The sequence below is a fragment of the Varanus komodoensis genome, unplaced genomic scaffold (assembly GCF_004798865.1).
Source record: "Varanus komodoensis strain SLA01 unplaced genomic scaffold, ASM479886v1 scaffold11, whole genome shotgun sequence".
Classification (NCBI taxonomy): Eukaryota; Metazoa; Chordata; class Lepidosauria; order Squamata; family Varanidae; genus Varanus; species Varanus komodoensis.
Window position 1 is genome coordinate 12,202,983 of NW_025335317.1, and position 26,251 is coordinate 12,229,233.

Consider the following 26,251-nt stretch of genomic DNA (forward strand, 5'->3'; position numbering starts at 1 on the left):
CCACTAAATTATAGGCATGTGAAATGATTCACAGAATACTAATATAACTGCAAGCCATGGGAGCTATTGAGCTACTTTGATCTTAAGTATGTTTTGACGTATTTTAAAACAGTTTTAAATTGAGATTTTTTTGTCGGTGTGTATTCTGTTCAGAACAAGATTGTCCTGACAAGGAACCAATGATCTCTACACCAAAATATGAAATGGTTCATAAATGCCATTACTCCCCAGTCATCATGTCAATGGCAGCCCTAACCAGTATCAAGTTCATAGAAACTCCCATATTACCAATATAGCCTCAAATCAAATACTTTTATACCCAGAATGAGTTATCATGCCTCAGTTATCTGCAGTTTAGATAACTTTGCAAAGCGATTACAAAAGTTAAGTCTACCGATGTAATAACCATCTATAGGGATCAGCCAAAGGAAACTTCCATGTACGGGAAACCTTTGCATACCGCTGTCTGATACTCTTTTGTGCCGTTTTGGCTGGCAGCCCAAGAATTACATGCAACGAGATGCGCACTGCAGCACGCCTGCCCAGCAAGAACTGTGGCACTGCACCTGGCACCCCACTCCTCCCATTTATTTTGTTATTTGTTTTTCGGCGCCAGGCTAAGACCTTTTTATTTAAAACTTATTTTAATTGTTAAATTATTGAATTAATTAGGATTTTAAATTTTTTAGCCGAGAATGCACCGGGGGGTTTTAAACGATTTTTTTATTGTTATATTATCATTATTTATGTATGTATTTATGTATTCTTTGTGAGCCGCCCCGAGGCTTTGTTGCAATGGGGGCGGCATAGAAATGTCTTAAAAAATAATAAATAAATAAATTTATGGGAGGTGCAAGAAATGTACCCATGTGGTTCATAATCACAGTGAAATAGCTTGGCAATAGTTCCTTTACTGATTCAAGTATTTTATACAGCACATTAAGTCTAGATTACTCTAAGTTCAGCTTGAAACAAGCTTATATGAGAATTTAAGGAATCTCAATTACTTAAAATATCATCAGCTCTGGATATACTCTGTGCTAGCGCATAAGAGGATTTGATGCCTTTACAGGCAGTTTACAGCTAATGCTATTAATCACTTTTAAAATAATCAGTAAACAGGAATGTGAACCTAATGCAATTATTTGAAAACAATCAGCACTATTTTTCAACTTGTTAGAAGTCTGGGCAGGTATTCAATCCTGTAATAGCAACTTTACCATTCTAGTTGAAAATTTTTTCACTCTGTGTTTTCCTCATTTTTTTCAGCTTCTGCCTCTCTCTGAAACTGCTGAACCATCATTGAAAGTAAGACAAGTGGGCTAGCTAGCTTCTAGTTTTGCACACACCTGTTCCCTTCAAAACATAGTGAACCACATTACCAGAAACACTACTGCCAAAAATATCTGCTTCTTTAAAATGCAGGTTGACCAGACATCACCATGTTTTCTCATTACTGGCTGTTACTGGTAGATAAACACTGATTCACAGTGGCAGAAAGGGAGTCTATTCCCATCCTTGACCTGCATGCCTTACAATTTTGAACTTCCCTGGTCAATAAATTTGATTTTCATTTAATGTTTGGTTCATTTTAATTTAACTTTTACAGAACCCACTTAAAATCTTTGAATGTATTCTTCCTACCACACCTTAAAACATCCTTGAAACATCTGACTCAGAGTTAAGCTATGTTCTTTCGCTGATGGCTCATAACCAACTTGCTTTGTACATAACTGCATTGTTTAAATTTTTCTTCTCATCTCCCTCTTTCATAGAAAATGTATGTGGGATACACATTTATTGCCTTGCAATCAAATCCCATGTTTTGGAAAAGGAAAAATTAAACAGCAAACTGTACAACAAATCTTGACAAGGGTCCTTAGCACACAGTTACTCCATAAACTTAAGCAATTCTTGTGCAAAACAAAGTTAATTGGGTTTACAATTTAATTAGGATGCCCCAGCAGCACCATGCCACAGACAGATTCTTTTAGGACAATATAATACAAGAAAAAAATGGCTGAGTTGAGCTAAAGAATTTCCAGGAGATGCTTTAATATCTGAAAACTTGCTGTGAATTCCGAAATAAGTTGAAGTTTACCTGATGACCAGAACCAACATGCAAACACATCCTGGAAAAGCACAGCTCTCAAGAAGCAGCATTTTCAGTTGCAAATAAAGGAGGAAAGAAAAGCTGTACAGCAGTGCTGGCTTACTGATCTGAATACTAAATAGTTTGTTGCATTAGAATTTACTTTTCATTGCAAGATGCTTGTTGGTCAAGAAAGATTTTAAGCCTAGACATGCATAATTGCTTTGTACTTCAGATACAAGATTAGTTGATTCTTCATTGCTTTGTGACCCAGAGTAACTTTTCAAAAATAAAAACAAAACCAATGTAATATAAGCGGCCTTGATAGAATTGAGTAACCTCAAATAAGTTACTCAGGAAATGGTCTCCATAGTGAACCTGAACAAACAAAATCCTAATTCAGAGCAATCTAGCCAAGAAAGCAGTGGAATTATTCAACAGTTTTCCCATTCATGAATAATGGAGAACTCTCAAAGGAAAGCCTTTTGTCTCCTGGAGAAAACACTGCCCACAGTTGTGGTAAATCCTAATAGGCAGCTTAAATTTGCTTTGCAAAGATGTACAGCCTTGTTTCCCACGTCTTGCTATTTAGAGAGGAACACTTGTTAAAATGAAAATGACAAGAACTGTCCTGCAGGGTATCTCAAATATGAATATTTTTCTACGCAAAGATATATTGATACTGGTGTCAACCAATAGTGCAATAATGAGCTACACATATGAATGTCTTTACACAATTTTGTATCAATGGTCCATCTAGCCCAGTATTATTGTCAACAGCTAGTCAAGGTCATCCATAGGTCTTTCCCAGTACTGCTAAGATTTCCTCCCTAGATCCTCTTTCTGCATGTACAAGCACCCTTTCTCCCAACTATCAATTTCTGATTGGTGGATTTAGGAGCTCTAGCAAAAAAGGGTATCCCCCAAATGTGGTCTGCAAGGTATGAAGAACAAAGTCTCAAAATGCCCGATAAAAAGATGGTATTGTCTTTCCTCTGTAAGTGAGCAGATCACCCATGTACGGCCATCACTTTCTAAGTCAAAGGTAGCATACAGGAGGAAAGAGTTCAGTGTGACTTTCTCCTTAACATAATCTTACATACCTTAATTTGTAGCTTATAGAAGGCACAACCATTAACTTTTGTAATGTACAAAGCAACCCTCTTTAAAAAAAACAACAAACACTTCCACATCTTGGAATTAATCAAGATTCTCATGATTTACTGGTTTGGGGGAAGGTGGTTATATTTTATGATGCAATGAACAGAACAAACACTATAACAGACTCTGCCAGTTTTGCATATTCCAAACTAAGGCTGCAATCCATAATTTTTGGGAATAAAACTTACGGAACAGTGCAACTGACTTACAAGCAGACACAGATAGCATATAAGGCATGGCAAATATTTGTATTGTGCTGAATTTAAGAGCGCTTATTAAAGCAGTTTATGGAAAAAGTAATCTTGCACCACTAGGAGAACGTGTCGGCTAATGTTGCCTCAGCCAAGCGTGTGCTTTCACGCACAACTTACATAGTGTCCTATGGTGTTGGCATAGGTGTCTGCAATCCAGGACATCTCCCTTTCACCAGTGCTCATGTCAGGGGCAGGCACATCAACCCCGGGTCCTGTTAACAAGATTAAAATTGTTAACACAGTTTGAACATCAGTACCAATTATCCACATTTACAGGTGCTGAAGTGCAATCATAAACCCTTAATGATCAAATATCATGGTGCCTCTTCATTGGTTTCACAGACTACTTTGTTGGTTTGTTCTTTATGAATTGCTGTTCTTACGATTCAGCTAAATTTTGAAGGCTGTTTGAAAGGCTTCCAAATTAGAACTCCAATCCATTGATGCATCTATAGTGTATCTGCAGCAATAATAGAGGAGTATGTGACATAAAGGGAAAGTGGAAGCTTTATTTTGCTGTGTCTATGTATCATCAAAGGCCTTTGCACTTTCCTGGAATTTTCATCTTGGATTCTGCTTGAAAGTGCAGAGATTTACTAGTTCATGATTTTAAAATCACCATATATTGTCCTTGAAAAATAATTGGTTTAATCAGCAAAACTAGGAAAAGATCTTGTATTCCTCTCTAGGAATTTCTTCCTTTTAGAGCACATAAGAAGCAGTTCAGTTCTACTACTCTGCTTCTGGAGATGAGGTGAACTCTTTTTTACAGTCATGTCTGCTTATGAGAAACAGTTCCAGATGTATTAGAAGACATGTAAAAAAGAAGTGAAGGGCACTGTAAAGGCTGGAAAACACAGTATAACATAGTTGTCCTGGTATCCAATGTTTACTTTGGAGCAGTATTACAAATCTTTACTGTTGGGTTGCTATGAGGTGGAGCATCCACTTCCTTCCTCAACTTCCTTTGATATTGCCACAAATTTGACCAGGATGAAAAGCTAACAGGATAGTAACACTATTCTGAATATCAAACTTTTAGAAAAGCATATATGTAGCTGTTAGCTACTGGGTATATTACACAAAAAAGTAACTGAAGAATGCCAGTATCTGGTAATTAGATCTGAGTCATAAAAGCAATTTTATCCTATCTTGAAATGAATCCACTAATTAATTTATAATTAATAAACTAATTAATGTGCTTCTGGTGCCTTTATTTCTGGAAGCCTTCTTTAGTAGGCCAACCATTATTATTATTATTATTGATATTCTTTCCCACAGCAATTAGTACAACAATTCCGCTTTACATACCAATAAAGCCCTTCTTTGCTAGTTCAATGGTAAAACGTCTTGTGATTTTTTCCAATTCATTATCCTATAAAAAATACAGTTAAAAGTTCATCCCACTACAGATCAATTCTTACAACAAAAACTGTTTTGATTTTACCAAGAAAAAACATTATGGTTTTACAAAGAAATAGATTACGTAATTTTTAACAATCTGTTTCAGATATATCTCAAAAATACAGTGCAACTGATGAACCCTTCTATCTCCAAGCTGGAGAAAGTGGGTTCTAACTGCTTTTTACCCAACCCTTCTGAGGTATCATAAGTGCCTTGGAAGCACAATACTTCTCACTCCTTTCCCCGGCTTCAAGCTTGGAGCAGCACAGGGAATTATGGGATCACCCCTGACCTTGCAATAAGTTGAAGGAACAGAATATGGTCAGGGAAATTTAAGTAACTGGCTGGCTAACAAGGCCAGCCAAAATCTGTGTACCTGTGAAACAAATAATATAAAGAATTGTACATTTTACACAGAAGGCTGCGAGTGACTCGTAGCCTTGACAAATCTTAGTTTTGAATACTTTACTCTTGTTGATTCCCTCCATGTCAAGAAGATGCAGAGCCTCAATTTCCATCCCACAATCACTACTATCTTCATACAGCAGAACAAATTTGCCAACCTAAACATGCCAGTTAAAAGCATATTGAGACTTACTGTATAATGCCTAGGATTGATCTTAACACCAGCCTTTGCCCCACCAAATGGCACATCTGCAAATGAAAGTTCACATTTAACATTTTAAAAATGCTGACAAGAATTCAAAACAAGAGTAACTAATAGAAAATATAATTAACTACCACTGTTAATATTTGGTGTTTTTATATTAGCATTCCTCACAAAGGTAGGGAGATGAGACGTAAAAACTGAAAAATGGAATTCTGCTGAGCCAGAGTCAGCCTCCTCACATCTCTCCCCATAACGAAGAAAGCAGCAAAAACACTGCAGCAACCCACAGTCCAGTCCTAATGTGACCCTAGGAAGAACACACCATATGTAGGTCAAGTGTTGTTGAAACATAAACCACAGGTTTAACTTTTGAATTTTAGAATTTTAGATGATGTTAAGCAGGTCTGAAAAACTAGTGGGCTTAAAATAAATTGGGATATACATCCAATTTTGTTATCCTAAAATTATAGATTGATTTGTCACAGCCTGAAAATGTGTTAGAGAATAAGGATACTGTTTTAGCCCCTGAAGTATGAAATTTCCTGAGGTGGTAATGAGAGATTTTTCCAAGTAGAATTTCATGTGAATAAAAACTGACTCAGCCAAATAACAATTTTAAAATTGTACTCAAGCATAATGTTATTATTTCTAAGACAAAACAGAAGAGTTTATGTCTCTCAGGATGTCAGGAATGCATGCTCTACTTCTTGAACTAGAATAACAAGTCTAGGTTCCAAACTAATTGCTCATTTATTAAATTTTAAACGAAGCAAAATCTGTTCTGCACAAAACTTGCTAGTTAGTGAAAATGCTGTTTTTCCCATGAGTGCTCTCCCTTTCCATCAAAGCTGAAGGTGGGCACAAACCTCTGTGGTCTGTCCTTGCATAACTACATCTTGCACTCTGTTTCCTCCACTCAGCTGCTTTCCCAATCTAGAGAAACCATCATGACAGCAAGCAGGCTGGGGCATTATCTGGATATGGTGTATGTAATTGACCTCAGCTTCCTTCCCCCCATTCCCCCAAACATATCCCTTTAGCCCTCTCCCAGGCGGATGGCATACTACTGAGTTATGGCTCGTATGGTTCTTCCTACACTGGCTTGGAGAGGAATGGGGCACAGCTCTGGATTTGGAACCCTACTCCATGGTTGCTGGACTTCAGAGTCGGGATTTGGAATAATATTGTGGCCTACCAGAAAAAATGTTGTTCATTTTAATCCAAAGCTGTTCATTGCTCGGGGAAAAACTAAACCTGTGCACTAAAAGTGTTCTGTCCCCCAATTTTTTCCTCATTATCCCAGGACCTTCACATCTCTAGCAATGACTAAGAAAGTGTCCTTAACCAGAATTACTTACCAACCACTGCACATTTGTATGTCATTAGAGAGGCCAAAGCTTTCACTTCATCAACACTCACTTCTGTGCTGTAGCGAATACCTATTCAGAAAATAGTGAAAAACATTAGCTAATTATATAGTAAAATTCACTCTTTAACTTAATTTTTTTATATGTCAGCTACAGATAAGCTACAAAGGTTTAGAACAAATTTGTTATTTGTTCAGGAAGCACTGTAAAGGAATCTCTGGGAAAAGTTCCATGCAACCAGTTTTGTGCAGTTCTCTGGAGGCAGACAAAAAGAGACCCCAAATTTGTATGCATCCCATTTATTCAGATTCTAAAACTGACTATCTCTCCTTGATTAGCAGCTATTAATAAGCATGACAGGAAGCTTACTTACCCAAGTATGCATGCCAGCATTCCTATCTATAATATTATGGTTACTATCCCTGCAGTTCTGGCATTGTTTTCATAATGTTTTAGGCCTGATGCTTTGATTATTCAATTTTAAGCAGTTAATGCACAGGAACACCATGTCAGCTGTCAGTGGGTGGCTTGTCACAGCTGCTGTACATCAAGACAACATTTCCACTGAGTTACCCACCATGGCCCCTATTAGTCAGTCACCCCCCCAGCACAAACTTCCATCAGTGTACATGTGAAGGGGAGGGTATATCAATGTATATTTATACTCACTGAAATGGGTTTTCCATTTTAAAATCCATTGTGAAGGGATCTTTGTGGAGCTCTTTGCTGTTCCTTTTCATTTTAATTCCCTATTTTGGTCTCACCTATAGAATAGGTCCATCTCTGCTTACCACTATGTGTCAGATCATGCAGGAATAAGTTTAAAAGCACTAATTATAACACAGAAACCTGGGTGACACCATTTCTTGTATCTGTTGATTTATTCCTATTCTTTTTCTCTTATGCAATCAGTTACTGATTCATAAAACAATCCATCCCTTTATCCATGACTGCTAAGTTAGTTCAGGAGCCTTTAGTGAATGGCTCTATCAAAAACATTTTGATTGAGTACATAGTATCTAGTAGATCATTCCGATTCAGATGCTTGATGAAACTCTGAATGAACTCTAAAATATTAGAGACATTCTGGTTTGGTTCAAACAGAATGATAAACCAGCAACAAGCACACATTGCTTCACTGAATTCTCCTACCAGCAGGTGCGGCTAAACACAGCAGAAAGCCTCCATCCATGGTTCGACAGAATCACAACCAAATCAAGATCCCTGGGGCTCACTGCTCTCCTAACAAGTCGAATAAGCCAAGAAAGAATATTGGCTTAGTATTTCTTAAATAATGCTCTGACTAAATCTAGCTCCAATTTGGTCATGAAGCTCACTGAGTAACTTTCGGCCAGTCTCACCCTAACCTACCTCAGAGGGTTGTGGTTGTGAGGATAAAATGGAGAGGAGATCCTTATGAACAACCTTGGGTTCCTTGCAGGAGGAAGAAAGGCATTCTAAGTGTAATGTAACAACAACTTCAGAAGTGCCTAATTTGTCACTTCGATGTATTAATAATAAGCTAAGGTATCTGGCAGATTGACAAATCATAAGAATTTACAAATGAGGCAGACTTCCAAGTGCTACAAGGCAGAGGATCCTGTTTTTGTTACTGAAAGCTCATTGATATTTTATGTTTTCAATCTAGTAGACTATAGAAAGCACCCACCATTCTATTAAGCCAGAACAAATATTTCCATTAGAAAAGCACTGAAAATCACACAAAGGGTACACAGTAGGTTAGCAGCTCCTTTTCAGTTCAGTACAGAGCTGCTATAATTTTCTTTCTAAAGCCCTTGCACTAGAAAACAAGATGCTTTTCTGTTATAAAAGGCCAACATTACAAAATGACTCATAACTGTGCAAAATACTTTCCACTAGAATCAGAAGAGAATCTTGTTTGTTGGGCTGACGATTTTTTCCTTTCCGGCACACCCAAAAGTAAGTTAACTTAGTAAGACATCCTGATTTATTAACTATTGATTTGGCTCATTTGTAATGGAGCAGTACTGAAAATACCTTGCAGATCTCAGAAAACTTCACGAAGCATAACAAAGGCTCTCCTTAACATTAATATTCACACATGCACTCAGATTGCCAAACCACCTCTGAGAGTGATATCCCGCATTCTTCTTTACAAAAAGCAGGTTGTTTAAGAAATAGAAATAAAGCAGAAACAGCAGGCTAGCGGCAGCCTGTTTGCCTGCTCCAATGCATCCCTATGTATCACTTAACTCACTGTTATCTACCCTCAAACAGATGCCCCCCCAAAATTCTATTTAATACTGTTAGAGGCTTCGGCAAATGGGGCGGCATAAAAATGTTTTAATAAAAATAAATAAATAAAATAAATTACCCGTTATGCACGATTATATTTTTAACAATCAAATGTTAATTGAAAGTAGTTAGGAGTGTTGTGCGGCTAAAAGTAGGTACAGAAAACAAGATACTGAGCCAATAAGTACAATTATATTTCAACTTAAGCCAAAATAAGTATAGGACTTTTGCTTATGGACAGAGTCCCTTCATATTCCATTTTGTAACTTTTAACAAGATGTAAGACAGGAAGCCTCAAATTAAGCCAAAGCTGCTAGCTTCATCTGAACTGGAAAGCTACAATTACTAGTTTCATAACAAGCTAGGATATTTAAGTTGATATAATATTCTGATTCGTACTGAGCCAAGATGTTTCTAATTAACATTTTTTAAAATTTTCATTTAACTGGTATCTACACAGTCAGTTAGAGGCTTCTGGGGTTAATTGTGGCCTCATAGTGTGTGAAGGGGCTATGCATCAAAGACAAAAGGCTCATGTGTATCTCTACCTAATGGGTGAGTTCACACAAAACAAACTATGCAGTGTCAGCTTACTGTGGAACATGTCATGATGCACACAGTGGGCTGTGCCCCTCTCCTTCCCCCTCAGTACTCCCCTGCTTTCCCACAGGCATTCTCAGATTGTCTTGCCTCCTCCCATGCTGTGATCATGAGCCCTTTTTAGCTCACTGCAGCTTCCCCATTCCCTTTTTCAGAGACTCCATTTTCACAATTTCTAAGGTGACAGCCCCTAAAAATTGTCTAGGAGTGATACTAGAGGGTCTATCACTGGTTCGCCTCCCTTTTTGAAGCACAAGAAATTTATGCAAATACTTGCGTGTGCTTTCTCCATTTACAGCTCTCAAAAGCTGCCAAGGAAAAGTAGACAAGAGTGATCTTTGCTCATGAACAGAGGCTGAAGACTTCCCCCCTTTGGAGTGAGATCTTCAGGCTTTCCAGTGCTTCCTCCACAGTTCCTACACCTCCCACCTTTTCCAGTGCCCCACCTTTCCGACCCTTCCCTTTGATTGAGGGTGCATGGGGAAGGGGAAAAGTACATTCACCTCATTTCTGTTGACATGTACTTCTGACAGTTGTCAAAAGTAAGGTTTTCTTTTAAAACAGGCTTCAGATAAGACTAAGCAGGGGAATATGTGTAAGTAAAAATTTAGCCTATTTAAATCTTCTCTGGGTCAATGTTCGTGGTCAGTGACTGCCAAACTTTGACAGCAAACTCCTTCCAGGACTTTACCCATGTAAAGCTTACTATTTTGGACCCCTGTAAGCATTCAACTCTGCATTTATGCAGAACAAAAAAAAACAATCAAAAAGCCCTCTAACTGAACTATTTACAAGTAATAATAAAAAAACAAAAAAAATCCTGTGCTTTTTAAAAAAGAGGACAGCAGGGCAGTGATACCCCTGAACATGCTACTTTGGCTTACTGAGGGACTGCCATTTTGAAGATAACAAAAAAGAAAAAAAAATCTCGCTCAAAAATTTGGGGGTAGGAAAGCAGGAAAAGCCACAGTGCTTGCAAAAGCAGGGCTGTGGAATCAGTACCTACTAATTATTCCGTATATTGACTGAAAGCACTCAATGTACAAGGCATCATCACTGCCATAATGAAACTGCTAATTTGTGTAACACATGCTTTTTCACACTATTTTTCATAATGCATTGAAACACATATTTCCCATCTGTTGTTACTGTAAAGTGTTCAAAAACAGCTGACCTTGTTGACACTTTTCTGGCACTGTGAATTTTTTCATGGGGTGCCACTTTCATTAATATATGAAATCAAAATATATCCTGAAAAATAACCTGAAAAACTATTACCTGTGAAATAGGAAGTTTAAGCAAAATTATACTACAATTTGAATTTATTAGGAGTCAGAACATGTTACCAACGTCAACTCTGACTCCAGTAGTCCAAAAATTGCTTCCAACTCAGAACCCTGTGCTGAAGGACTCATGGAGACACAGCAGACACGGAGCCAGGGGGGATTTTTACTGCTCTTGCCAAGTAGCTCACTTGCTGCTTTCTTGTACCCCCAATGGAGTCAATCTCCGAGGCTGGGCTGGCACAACAACCCAGCATGGACAAGGATTGACAACATAGCTTGTTAGCTATGAAAACTTCACCCCTGTAGAAAGTGGTCCAAGCTCCCTTGACATGAGAACCCACTATAGCTAGTTACCCATGATGGGCTCTTGTGTCATATAAGCTGTGACAACAGCTTCTGTCCAAGGTCTCAGACTTTATACCTTTAAATTTAATTGGATATGCCAGGGAGTGAACCTTCTGCAAGAAAAGTGTTCTACCACTGATCCATGCCCATCCTCTGTAAAATTCTAATACTGGTTCCTATAAGCCACCTAGGAAGGCCTTTTGGCACTTACAGGCAGCATATAAATATGTGCATAAATAAAAATAAATATGAAGCTGCCATATACGAAGTTTGCTGATGTCTGCTTAGCCTAGTTTAGCTCTGATTGCAGCTAGCTCTCTGCTGACTTATCAATGTTTTTCAGAGCCCTGCTAGGTATCAGGAAGACAGAGCACTCAAGAATCCCATTGTACATAATTTTTCTGCAACTTACAGGAAAATTATCATACTACAGTTATAGCATGACGGTAAAAGTATAGATCTGTTGACATTCTTAGGCATCACTTTATGGGAGCTAAAATCATATCATTACTAATGAGAAGCCGAAGTAATACAGGACGATAGGGTCCATACTAGAAACATGGTGTTAACTTGTTGAGTAGAGATATAGAGAACAAACTGCTTTTATAACAGTATTTCCAAGTTCTTTCTATTAAGTTCATTACTATAAAAATAAGGTTCACTGAGGGATGGAACAGCTTTTGAGATTTAATTTCTTAGACTAATTCAAAAGCTATTCAGTGATGTCAAATTCTGGGGATTAGAAATAAGCTATATACAGTTGCTTGTGCTCTACTACAAAATGGGCACTTGCAGTTAAAAAAAGGTTTTTTAAAAAAGGTTTATAGGCAAGAAACAGACAACAATACCATTCTCAAATGGGGAAGAGAAATGCTTACTTAATCCAGTGGAGCTGTCCTTTGAGTGGTGCAATTTTTGGAATCAATAGTAGGCAAAATTAAACTTAGACTAGGTTATAAAATATAATTAGAGCCAATTGTTCTATTATTAGGATATGTGAAAGAGGAAATGTTGAGCAGACATCAGGAGTTAGCTTGAAATTTATTTAGAACATTTAAAAATGTTGGTAGCTACTAAACAGAGAATAAGGTACCCACTGTTAAAGCTGGATGCTGATGTATGGAAAACAGCAAAAAGGAAAAGTTAACAGAATATATAGAACTACAGAGTGAGAACATGGAAGTATTTTTTCAATAATTTCCACTTTTAAAGTTTGAGACAAAATACAATTTGGATATTGGCAAATATAAGATTTGATGAGAGACTTAAAATTAGTTGCTTTGCTACTGAATTAAAATTATATATTGATATTAGATTTATATTCCACTTTTTTCTTACAGAAAACTCAAACCAGCTTATCATTCTCCTCCTGCTCTCAAGCTCGTCCCCACAACAACCACCTTGTGAGGTAGACTGAGCTGAGAATCTGTGACTAGACCAGTTGGCTCTATGGTTGAGCAGGGACTAGAACCTGATGGCCTGAGTCCCAGTCCACACCACACTAGCTCTCATGATTGTATTGCACTAATAGTTTGGGTTTTTTAAAACATTATGTAGAGCATTAGTTACATTATTAGTTGTATACGTGGGAGAATTTACCAATCTTATCAAAAGTTTCTGAATTTACAAAATGTATTTGTAATGTGTGCTACATATGCTTTTAATGTGCAAAATCGAGATGGCATAATGCATTAACTGCCACTAGCTTTAATTTAAGATTCCCTGTTTGAACCAAGCTCTCAAGACAAGCTTGCCAACAAAGGAAAGTGCTCAGTTTTGTTCACTGATACTGGATCAGAGGTATAGTATCAGATCCTGTAATTCTACCCAGATTTTCATTAAATGACATACAGATAGCTTCCCTCAAAGTTTGTTGCACACTGCTAACCCCTATTTTATGTACCCTTCTTGGATACATTTAGCTCTCTAGACAGCTGTCCATATGATGAACAAGAGCAGCTGTTGTTTTCTGTTATGCACCACCTCTAAGCACGCAATCAAATAGGTAAACAGAATCAGAGAATCATTTTCAATAATTATATAAATGGTGACCTATGAAAATAATGTCTTAAGGGCCAAGTGTTACATCGCTCTATGGAGGATTTGTAATCTTTAACCTACGAGAAAGCTATTTGATTACAGGAAAAAGAGGCTAATTCCTAGAAACAAAGTTAAAGATTTATACTGGAATTATAAAAACACAAACTGAAGATTAATGTATTCAATGTATTTTATCATGTTGTAAGCCGCCCCGAGGTTTCGGCAAGGGGCGGCATAGAAATGTTATAATAATAATAATAATAATAATAATTAAATCTCACTGAACTAGATAGAAATTATGAGTAAATATGCTGTAAGGTTTATGCTGTAATCAATTTAACTTAACAAGCTGAAACAATTCAATGGAGGAAAGCACTACATTATTTTCTAGGATAATGGGTGGCCTTTGTCATCTTTAAAGCAAATCAGTAATAGATTATCTTTTTTCCCCAAAACCTACAGTTATTTTCAAAACTAGGCATTAAGGAGACACACAGCTTCACTGCATCAGAAACTTTTGTTTGAGAAGAGAAAAGCCAAATGCTAATTTCCTAGTTAATGTCTGGAGGTTTTGCTGCAATTCACATACAAAAACTTCTGAAAGGATTTATGACAAAAGGAGCATTGTCCACTTAGCCTTATCATTTAAGAGCCAAGGGCCTTATATTAAAAAAGACCAAAAAGTAGCAAAAAAAAAGTTTACTATTGCCTTGTTCCTTGATTGCCTGTTTAGATTGTTGGGTTTATAGTCCACTATCCCCCTTTCTCCCAGAACAGGTCATTGGCTTTCGTTTTTTAAAAAGCTACCCTGCTTTCCCACATTAATAAGGTAAGCCCTTTCAGCTCTGGGAAAGCTGGTGTATCCTGCCAAAGAATGGCCTTTAGGAAGAAAGATGTGTGAGAGGTATATTCAGGACCCAGATTTATCTCCAGACTCAGATTCATTACTTCTGTTGCCAGTTACAGAGCTTTCATCAACAACATTGCATAATACCTGAGAGCTCTGAGACTAACACACAATCACAAAACCTCTCTTCTCTCAAGCACCATGCTCTCTTGCTCAGACCAATATTGAATGGGGTTGACTGGCCCAACGTCACCCAGTGAGTTCCATGGCTGGGTGGACACTAGAACCCAGACCTTGTGAGTCTCAGTCCTGCACTCTTAACCACAACACCACACAGGCTCTCAAGATTCTGAAGGGTTCAGAGTCTGGAAAAATCTACGTATCCTTACTTTGTTTTATTATTTATTACACTGCTATCCCACCCCTTTTCCTTTCTTTTACAGAAATGCAATTCCTTTTTGTTTGACTAATGAAAAATTATTCCACATTCTAATCTAATGTTGCTACATCTAATTAAATGCTTCAACTACAGTGCTTAAAACATTTCTTAGTTTTAATCTTGCTGAGTTTTATAGTGATACAATCCTATTTCTAATATGTCTCAATTAAAACTCAGCAACACTGACGACGATACCTAACCTGCATATTTTGCAATCTTTACAAATAGTCTAATAATATGATGGTATTTATGCAAGACATCTGAGCTTACTTCAGAGAAGTGATTTCTGCTTTTAAACAAATCCTAGTCTCAGCCAACAGTTATTGGTTAACTAACCTTCCCACACTTTGAAAAAGTGCTATGACTGTCTCATAAGTTCTTTCCTTAAGAGATGAATCTCCAAATAAAAGAATACAAATCCTTTTTAATAGTCAGAGAAGCAGACTTTTGTTTAACTCCAACAATGTATATCAGCTGACTAATTGTTGTAAGCTGTTCAGAGAAAACAGTAATGGACAGCCTACAAATTTTCTAAATAAATAAATACATAAATAAAGGATATACTTGATTAGCTATGAACTGTAAGATAGGAAGCCCACAATAGTAAGTCCCAACCTTGTGCCTTCTAGATCTACAATTCCCATCATTCCCAGCGAGTATAGGAATCATGGGAGTTTTACTTCAAAACAATCCGGTTGGGGAAAGACACTTTAAACTGTCTTGCAGCATCCTCTTCTGCAGTATCTACCTTACAAGTTTGTAAAGCTTAAATGCTTTGGCTGCATTAAAACACTGCACAAACTTTCAGTATTAAGGTGGTGCGTGGTGTCACTGCTTCATGATGAATTGCAAACTTTGCTACAAAAGGTTCCAGATTTCTCCCTTAGTACATCCAATTAAAAGACCTGAAAAAAGGCAAAAAAAAAAAAAAACCCTTCTGCCTCTTGATAAAATTATCATGTAATGCATTCGGAATTATGCAGAAATTCTGACAAATCTTTCATGTTGATGGAAAAATAAGTATTCAAAAATTTTCAACAGTTGAGTATTTTAATGCACATGAGCCTAAAAACCTATCACACTGATTTTTTTACTTTAATCTTCAGAGATTTTAACACTGATCCTGGTAAACAGCAGGTCTTATCTGTCATCTTAGTAGTTGTTCCATCCTAGATTAATCATTTCTTTCAGCTATGCTGAATGCAAACAAAGAAAGTCTAATTTGTTTACAATCTTTGCATTTACTTGAACTTCATGCTTATTTGTCCCAAAGACTGTAACAATACTTTAAAAATCATATAAGCAAGCACCAATTTGGGTGGGTCATTCTCTCTAACTTAAAAAAAATAATTTATCAGTACCAGTTGGTAATATGTCACCATTAAAAGATCTCTATTTGAACACAGCAGTGAAGCCATAAAAAAAACTTTTGCCTAGATCATGCTAATGCTTGGGAAAGCAATATGAGAGTCTTTTTCCGAATGCAACTGAGGAGACACAACTTCTAAAGTGAGAAGGTGTGTGTCAATCAAAATCTGAGCAGCATCCATTAGTTGGCACAAGCAGGAAGGCTTGCGATACTATTTCTTTGCTAATGGACTACCACTTTTTTTTTTTTTTACTTCAAAAACAGCCTGATCAAACATGGGGCCCAACTTTTTGTCCAGACCCTATGTCTCTCTGAATCCCAGCTCCACCCTTTTGTATAAAAAGATCTGAGAAATAATTTCCAGCAGTAATCAAGTCTTTTGGCAGGCAGGCGGAAAGTCCAAAGTATGAGATACTCCCACTCCGTTGTACATTATAAGTTTGGTCTATAGTCTCAGGAAGTAACACACTGTTCAAGAGGCAGCTGTTTAGGCCTTTCACTATGCACCACCCACCCATGGTCCTTCTCATGCCATGACATAAATTCCTACTGGCTGTGTTTCTAATGGCACTCACCCATGAAATAAAAGACGGTGATGAAACTAAGTTCACAAGTTCATATGAAGGTGAGGCATCCAGTCAAGCATAAAGCAAATTACATATCTTAGGAGGGAAAGAGAAGGTTGTGCTCCCTTCATCTACACTTTTGTAATTTAAATTTAGATTTTGAATAATTACAAATAATAATGGCTAAAGGTAGAAGCAAAGGTCTAGAGGGAAGATGAGAGAGTTGAGGGCAAAGTCGTACTAATTTGGGGGAACAAAGGGCTCCATCTTAACTGGATTTAGTAGTTCACCTGGACAGCCTTTATCATGAAAATTGGTAAAGAGATATACAGGGTTAGGGTTTAAATTTAAGAAGCATAGCTGGTACCATATTACTGGCAGAAAGCAGAAATGAACTGGAAAAACTCCCAATGAAAGTGAAAGAAAGCACAAAAGCAAGACTGCAGCTGAACATTGAAAGTAATCATGACTATAGAAGAATTATAGTAATCTAAAGTCAACTATTAAAGAAACTGAAAAAATGCTCTTCTCAACTGTTATCAATTCAAACAGATACTGAAGTTAAGAAATTCAAAGAAGACTGAGACAGGGAAGGGCAGCAATGAAGGAACCAGGACTCACCACCAGGAGCGAGGCTACTTCACTGCAGACCATCATCTACACTACTCTATTCCCATTTACTATGTATGGGTGTGAAAGCTGGCTGGTAAAGTCTGACAGAAAGAAAAAAGATGCATTCAAGACATGGTGATGGAGGAAAGCTTTGCTAATACCCTGGACCAATAAAAAGGTGATCAAGTGGGCCCTGGATCAAATCAAGCCAGAACTTTCCCTGGAAGCAAAAGTGACAGAATTGAAGCTATTGTACTTTGGGTACATTCTGAGAAGGCAAAACCCTCTGGAAAAGAGCATCATGCTAAGGAAAGAGCAAGGCATAATAAGAGGAAAGCCAGCTATGTCATGGATCTAATTCCATAAAGACACTGTCTTCAGTTTACAAGAGCTGAGCAAGGACTTCAAGGACAGGTAAATCTGGAGGGCATTCATCCATAGGGTTCCCATAAGTCAAGCATGATTTGAAGGCACATAACAACATAAAAATAAAAAGACTGTTTGGGTCTGAAGATGTTCTTTCAAGTCTGAGAGGAAAAAAGAGGATGCAACAGGTCACTAAAGTGTAACAAATGTATAGGGAGTCTTGGCTCCTAGCAACATTTACCAGAATTATACAGAGGCCAATCCAATTTAACTAAGCCCATTAAACAGGAATACTTTCACTTTTTTCTTTCTATATGAGTGCTTATCAATATAATTTAAATGATTTAAATTCCCCTGTTCTGGCTTTAGGGATAAGCCATGGGCTTCCTTCAGCCAATATGTATTAGGACAAGAGTATTATTGGTAACTGAACAGATGCTGGACAATAAAACACAGATAAAACCTAAAAGTGCAATGCCACTATATTGACAAGGCATAGAAACCCACAACCTGAAAGCAGCATTTGTCTTGTGCATCTCCAAGGAAGTTATCCTCATCATCATATCTGGCTGCTAAAGAACAGTCAGTCCCCATTCCATAAGAATAGTTATTTTACTCAATATCTTACAGATAATAATGGGCCTTTAACTGATTTTTACAGTGTAACTGAGAGGGGGTATGGAAACAGGCTGAATAGCTACACCTTTAGGAATTCTTGTATTGGCACAACTAGGTAGTCCATTTCTCAGATCTATCATATCTGAAATCAATGCATTCTGCAGAATTTTCCTTCCATGTTAATAAATTCTAGTTACCATTTATTCAGGCAATATTTCTTTGGTTAATAGCACAGCCTGAAGAACACAATTCCACAGATATCACTGTTTTCCCCTCCCAACTTTACAGTACAAATCAAAGACTGAGTCAGCTTCTGAAGACCCAGCCAAAAGTACCCCCAAACAAACAAACTGCGGCTTGAAGGGACACAATCCTAGCAATTACTAGCCTTTAGTCATTACAATTTCCTTTCAAAGCTCAGAAAATGTTGTATACCAAGCTTCTCCAAGCTCAAAACACTGCTTTCTACAGCACAGCTCAAATGGATAAGAACTTTGTATAGGCTGAAATGAATTCCTGCAAGAACTTACAGAAAACCTTATCTGTCAGACACCGAGCTAAGATAAGAGCTATTCTCTTTCAGAGAATGAGAGGAATGTTTGCAATATGTGAATGCAAAGATGCACCTTCCCAATCTTTACATCTGTGTTACATTTTCACTTGTTTTGCAAGATTAGCCCTCAGGCAACTCTTGGCTGCAAGATACATTGCATGAATCACAGTCCATGACAACACAGAGATACACACTTAACTCCTTTGCATCTTTTTATTTTAAAGGGCTTGTAGGGATGCAAGAAAGGGATGTGTAGCCCTCCAGCTTGCCCCTTCCCTTTCTAAGAACTATAGTATAGGTATAGTTCTCATAACTCATATGGACAATGAGCTGCAAGTATCATTTTGACATTCACAAGCATCTGGTTAAAGACTAAGGTTACTTAGGAATAGGTCCTACTGAGTTCAGTGAGACTTACTTCTGGGTATACAAACATATGATTACACTGTAATTCATCCTTATTCACACAGCAAGTGGCAGAACTGCTTGTTTAATGATAAATAGCAAAGCTCTACCTCTCTGCCTGTTGATGAATGCATGTGTCCCACTGTGAGCTACAGAAAAGTAAAGCACCTAATGCCAACTAATCCTTTAAGATTACTCAACATGGTTTGCCTCTAGATAAATTCTGCTTCCTTTCACAACAGATTAAGTTTTGCCTCCTAGGACAAAGCAATGGTAATCTATTTCTCACAAGCAATTACTACAACTTTAAACATTCTTAAAGTATCCTAAAATCTATTCTGATCACATCCACTGAAAGAAGAGGATGGTGGGATATGCATGTTTTACTGAGGCTGCACTGGCCTAGGCTGCTTCCAGAGATCATCCACAAAAGGGATGATTACTCCATGGAGCAATTTTGTCTAGCAATTCTGTTATGTGGATGGCCTGAAAAAATATGGAAAAGTACATCACAAAAGAAGTTTAATAACTCTAACCTTTATGTGAAGAGCAGATTAGAGAGCCAATTCAGTAAGAAATGACTGTATGAAGCAGAAGATATTCTAATGTTAACCTAAACTTTTTAAAAGTATGCAACAAATGATGCAAGCAATGTAGACTCTGGATTGATTTACATAATTTATACATGAAGCTGATGTTTTCAGCAGGCTTTGGTGTGCCAGCTTTTTGAATATTCTGCCTCTTGTTCGGGCTGACTACTGTCTCACTTTTAGGTTTCCAGCATATGACCAGCAATAACTCTGAGGTATATCACACATCTAGCTCTCTGAACATAGACTGTTTGTGCATATCCTATGAAAACGAGTAAAAAGGTTACTACACACACCCATTGCAAACATTATGAATTTGTAAAGTTAATGTGCAACAGACAGTAATTCAGCCTTCAGTATTAATTTGACTGTGCTTTTCAACAGCCATTTGGAGGGCAGAATTCTAGCAAAAAGAAACCTTTCATAGCTCATCTAATAGCTCCATCAGTGAATAGTTCACACAAGCATATTTCAGCACTTAATGCAAGTCATTAGCTGCTCCAGATGTGCGACATGGCATATCAAGAATGACATAGCATTGGACTAAACCTGGAAACATGAAACTCACCAGCTGCTCTTGGCCCTGTCATTCCCTTGCAACCAAACCTATTTTCACATTATTGTTGCAAGGCTAAATAAGGGGAACTCCCAACTCAAGCACATTATGGGTGAAAGGCTGGGAAAATGCTGTAAATATTAGATCACCACAGTATTCCCCAGCGGAGTCAACTCTGCAGAGAGATTTACTTCAACAGTAATTTTAGCAGCAGTAACAATGCTTCCTTCATTGGACACAACATTTCCTCACTTGGCGCTGCAGGTAGCAGACAGCACAGACTTTCACTGCTGCAAATTACTCATGAGCAAATTCTAGAGCGAGAGCCACGACCGTCTATTACAACAGACTCCCCCCGCCGCCGCCCCCAAAAGAGAGGAACCCCATCTCCGATTCCTTAACGACTAAGGCTGTAAGCGTAAACACACTTTCCTAGCTACAATGGAGCCCATGGAACTCATTTCAGAGTGAAGAGAGAGCAAGTGGCAGCACATTCACGGTGTCCTAAGTTTGCATGATGAGCAAGGCTTGCCACCAGCGTTGGTCGAACTTGAAATGCGTCCATGCCAGCCGGTCTGGCTGCACTGGTCACAGCCTTCTTTGGCTTCTCGAGCCTCACGACCCTTCGCTGGTCTCGCGGGGGCTCAGGCACAGCTGGGCTTCAAAGGGGCCACAGGACTTTGGTGGCGACCGTGGAGGAAGGGGGAGCCACGGAAGGGCGGGGGAAGCCGGGGCGACGGCCCCCCGCTTCTCCGGGCGTGCGCGTGGGGGGGAGCCTAGTTCCTCGCCGCCGCGCGCCCCGCGCCCGCCGCTGCTCACCTCCCTTGCAGGGGGTGCGGTGCTGGCTGTGCTGCGCCCGGTAGCCCTCGATCACTTCCCACTCGCCGTTGTCGCGCTTGATGGGGAAGGAGACGCTGAGCACGTGGTTGCAGGGCTTGATGATGCGCAGGATGCCGCGGACGCGGTGCCGCTTCTCCTCGGGGCTCTCGCGGGTGCGCAGCCCCTCCACCAGCTTGTCCTCCACGATGCCAGCGCCGCGGTCGAAGAAGCCCTCCACCATCTTGAAGAAGTTGGGGTCGTCCTCCCGCTCCACCGCCTGGCTGTAGCGGCGGCGGCTGCTGCTGCTGCCACCGCCGCCGCCCGGACCGCTCGCCGCCAGCAGGCCCGCCGCGCAAGGCTCCGCGCCGGACAGCGCCGTCGAGCCGGCGCCGGCCGCGCGAACGGGTGCCAGGAGCTCCCCCAAGCAACGGTACATGGCTGTGGTAGCGGTTACCTCAGCTGTAACGGGACAGGGAGACGCGGCTCTGAGGGAAGACTGAAGGGCGTCGACGCGGCAGGGCGGGAAGGGAAGAAGGCGCGGGCGGAGGCGGGAGCTCGGCGCCTTGGCGCACAATCACGGGGGCAGCCTGGCCCCCGTCGCTGCCTTTAAATGGGCCCCTCGGGCAGGGCAGGAAGCGGCGGGCGAGGCCAAGGCAGCAGCGGGCCGGACCGCCCCTTCGCATTGCGCAGGCGCCGCGCCCGCCTCCCCGGGCTGGGTGAGGAACTCGTTGAAACTCGCAGCCGTGTTTTCCCTCGCGCGGGCCAGCGTCGGGAGTACGCACGCGCGCCCATTGCAGCCGGGGGGGGCGTGGCGTGCGTTCTGATTGGGTGCCTCGCTTTGGTCCGCCCCGCCTCCTGCTGCGGCCTGAGCGCGCGTGGCGGCGGGTCAAGTTCCCTTTCCCCCGGCCTGGCGGGGTCGAGCGGCGGAGGCGAGCGGCTTGGCGCTCCTTGCGAGGCTGGTTCGTACGCGAGGCTGAGCTGGGAGCTGTTCTGCCGTCCTCTGAATCCCGGGTACACACGGCTGGGTCTCCTGCACTTCGCCTCAGCTTGGGTTCGGCTCTTCCCCTCTGTTGCGGGGCGGTCCTGGGCGATGCTGGCTTGACTAATAGGAGAGGGAAGACGTGAACTGGGAATGGCCTGGCTTGCCATTCACACCTCACTTCACCAGTGTATATATTTAATATATTGACATCCCGCCTTTTTTTCCTTCAAGAAACTTGGGGCAGCTTATATAATTCTCCTCCTCCTCTAAAGCTTATCCTCACAACAGTCCTACGAGGTAGATGGGGCTGAAAGTACATAACTGGTTCAAAGTCACCCAATCAGCTTTGGGGCTAACTGGGAACTAGAACCCAGATTTCCCAGATCCCAGTCCAGTATTTTAACCACTACATTGTCTCTCTCAGTGGAGTGACAGTTCCCTAGCTGAGCAGCCCAAGGGAGCCATATTTAATTTTACCTCAGGGTCTGAAGTCTCGTTCAAAATTCTAGGTATGCCTGCTTGGGAGTGTGCTTCCATGTCATTGTGTCTAAGCTTATGCCTGGTTGCTCCTGAGGGGCATGGGACAAAATGGCGAGACCCAGCAAGCCTGATTTGGTTCCAGTGAAGTTCAGTGCGTGCCCAAGATCCAAAGAACACTACATTGCCTCAGTTTCCCTATTCCTTGAGTGAACCCCTCATCTCTGCTGTCTATGTGCAGATTATGGGGGAAAAGAAAGACACCAGGAACTGGATGCATACTCTGGTTGCCCACCATTGTGGAGTAACATCTGTTGCAATGTCAGAAGTGAAGAGAGTTCCTCCTCCATGAAGTATTTCAGGAGTGTGAAACTTTAGCTCTGAAGGCTGGAAGTGATGGATTGCTCATAGGAGTACACACATCCCATTGATCTGAATGAGGATTTGAGGGGCAGAGAGTAAAGAGCTTTGTGTCTACATCAGACCTGGGCATTGTATGGCCCACGGGCCACATCCAGCCCGATGGCTGAGCCTGACTGGCCGGCATGCGGTCACTGGCAAATTAACAGTCAATGTAAATATATATCGTCGTAATATAGATGCAAGCAATACAACTGCACTGCTTTTATTTTGAAGGATCTGCTAAATTGAATTGAATTTATTGCTTTTCATGTAATGTTATTGTTTTTGTGAATATTCATTAAATAGTGTTGTTCTGTGCTCCACATTTTCATAGTATCATTGTAATGTTTCATTTACTGTTTTTATAGAGGTATATATTGAGCAGAGCTGTAAGTGTATTGGTCCAGCCCTTAACAACTGTCAAAGTTTCTCATGTGGCCCCATAGGAAAATTAATTGCCCACCCCTGGTCTACATCCTACCCCAGAGATCCTCATACAGGTTGCTCTTCATGACAGTAGCAGCGGGACAAAGTGGTTTATGTAAGGGTTTGTGTGAGAAGCAATGGCCAGGATGCCAATCAGGTCCATGAACCCTTGGGAGAGTGTAGTGAGCACCTTGAGGGGGTGCATGGAGTGCTATAATGCTGAGATATTTGCTTTCCACAAATGAACTCCAGAAGTGGTGCCTTATTCCAGAATGTTAGCCAAGAAGCTATGTGAATTATGATAGGTATCATAGCACATTTCCTAGGAAAAGCTTAGTTCAGACGCTTAATTGCTTTTGCCAGCTGGGTTACTGGAATTAGCTACCTTTTTTGGGATTACTGTGGATTGCCATTTGACTTTAAGTTATGGTTTCCACTGTTAGTAACTATTCACAAGCTCAAAATATAGTGTGTGTTAGGAACAAAAATGCATTATGTGCATCTTCTGTAAATTCTTTATGAAGGTAAATGCTAAATGTACATATCTGTTGTCACTGGAAAAAGCTGTAGCTAGATTGTGGCTATCCAGGTACATTAGCTTCAGGAGCTGATCAGATTGCCTCACAAGACTTCATCAGCTTTCTGTACTGCACATTTACAGTTATTCTCATCCTCTCCCCCATCCTCTCCCCATTGTGGAAATCATAATTTGTAAACTTCCCAAAAAGCTTCCACTGTGGTGAGATAGAGAAAAAAATAAATAATGTTGTGATCAAATTACAGTTTTCTCACACTTTTAAGTTGTCAAGATTCTCAGGAGTTTTTGAGAGGAGCTTGACACTCCATTCAAGATAGTAGTGTTGAGCACTGATTTTTAAATAAGCAGTTATAAAACTATACTGCAGCAGAGTAATCCAGTTATACTGTTTACACAGTACAAAATCTTGACAAGTCACCACGCAATCTATGTGGACACACCCATACGTATCAATCAGATCAATAGTGCTGAAAGTTACACATGTCCAGAAGCTGAGCAAGTTTTACTACTACCATTGCTGTTTTACACATACGTAATGGAGTTTGGGAAATGATACTTTGGCCAAGACTATAGAATACATCTGTGTTGGAGGTGGGATTTAAATTTGGTTCTTCCAATTTTTCTGTACCCATTTGAACTGCAATTGCTCATCATCTTTCCTTTATAAAGATCTGGCAGTAGGGGTGTGTAAACTTACTGTGGTGGAAGTTCTTAGACTGTTATGAATATCCTAGTCTTGAATTTTACAAACCTGTTTGTTTCTTTGTTTTGTTTCTAAGCTCTGTGGGCAGTTTATAGTAGTTCAAACCTAATTATGCTTAATGTATAATAATTGCCATGTGTATCTGGTAGAATGTAAGACTGCCCCTATATTAACTTATGTCACCAGCATAAAGTGTTGCTCCATACTGGCTGTACTTGCTAACTGCTTCTTGCCTGCTGCAATCTTGTGACAGGTGGTCTTGTGACTAGCTGTTTAGAAAAATGTTCTTCCTTATAGTTTTTTGGTATCAGGTGCTATTGCAACATTGAGGCAGTTTCCATGATTAGGAATAGGTTTCCCCAAAGCCAGAAGGAGCTAGGGGAATTTTTAACCCAATATGCAAAGCAACAAAGTGTCAACCACCAAAATATTTCTAAACTATATTAATTAAAACACATTTAAAGGTGAGGCTGTTGTTCACTGTAGCATAGACAAGGTTCCCATGATATCCACAGCTTAAATAAGCCGTGGTGATTTGTTTAAACTACAGTGCATGCTAGAGCATGATGGGTAATTTCCCTAATTACCAGGCTGGGGGTGGCTTCTGTTGTCTGAACTCAGGCAACATGATTTGTTGGAGGGTGAAATAGCCATCAAATAACCCAACAACAGGTCATGGATTTGTTGCTGTTAGTTCCGAAGTCGTGTCTGACCCATTGCGACCCCATGGACAACACTCCTCCAGGCCTTCCTGTCCTCCACCATCCCCCAAAGTCCACTTAAGCTCACACCGACTGCTTCAGTGACTCCATCCAGACACCTCATCCTCTGCCATCCCCTTCTCTTTTTGCCCTCAATCGTTCCCAGCATTAGGCTCTTCTCCAGTGAGTTGTTCCTTCTCATTAGGTGGCCAAAGTATTGGAGTTTCAACTTCAGGATCTGGCCTTCTAAAGAGCAGTCAGGGTTGATCTCCTCTAGGACTGACCACTTTGATCGCCTTGCGGTCCAAGGGACTCGCAGGAGTCACCTCCAGCACCACAATTCAAAGGCCTCAATCCTTTGGCGCTCAGCCTTCCTTACGGTCCAGCTTTCACAGCCATACATTGCAACTGGGAAAACCATAGTCTTGACTATATGCACTTTTGTTGGCAGGGTGATGTCTCTGCTTTTTAGTATGCTATCTAGATTTGCCATAGCTTTCCTCCCCAGGAGCAGGAGTCTTTTAATTTCTTGACTGCTGTCCCCATCTGCGGTGATCTTGGAGCCCAAGAAAATAAAATCTGTCACTACCTCCACTTATTCCTCATCTATTTGCCAGGAAGTGAGAGGGCCAGATGCCATGATCTTAGTTTTCTTAATGTTAAGTTTCAAGCCAACTTTTGCATTCTCCTCCTTCACTCGCATCAAGAGGCTCTTTAGTTCCTCTTCACATTCTGCCATGAGAGTGGTATCATCTGCATATCTGAGGTTGTTGATATTTCTCCCAGCAATCTTAATTCCAACTGGTAATTCATCTAGCCCCGCCTTTCTCATGATGTGCTCTGCAT

General features: G+C 40.2%; 2 protein-coding genes across 6 annotated transcripts in view; one reads left to right on the forward strand and one right to left on the reverse strand.

The window, feature by feature from the left end:
- Window positions 1-21,733, reverse strand: part of GLUD1 (glutamate dehydrogenase 1) — a 30,276-nt gene extending 8,543 nt beyond the window's left edge. Inside the window, exons 1-5 of the mRNA XM_044420379.1 lie at window positions 21,177-21,733; window positions 6,880-6,960; window positions 5,510-5,565; window positions 4,819-4,882; window positions 3,625-3,719 (exon numbers count right to left, since the gene is read on the reverse strand). Of these exons, the coding sequence (XP_044276314.1) occupies window positions 3,625-3,719; window positions 4,819-4,882; window positions 5,510-5,565; window positions 6,880-6,960; window positions 21,177-21,612 (732 nt within the window). The 5' untranslated portion in view covers window positions 21,613-21,733. The remainder of the gene's footprint in view (window positions 1-3,624; window positions 3,720-4,818; window positions 4,883-5,509; window positions 5,566-6,879; window positions 6,961-21,176) is intronic.
- Window positions 21,734-22,068: 335 nt separating this feature from the next.
- The window catches only part of SHLD2 (shieldin complex subunit 2), a 45,144-nt gene continuing 40,961 nt past the window's right edge, over window positions 22,069-26,251 (forward strand). For 4 of the 5 annotated variants that reach the window (XM_044420372.1, XM_044420376.1, XM_044420373.1 and 1 more), the window contains exon 1: window positions 22,069-22,187. The gene's annotated coding sequence lies outside the window, so the exon portion shown is untranslated. The remainder of the gene's footprint in view (window positions 22,188-26,251) is intronic. The other variant, XM_044420375.1, reaches the window with a different exon arrangement.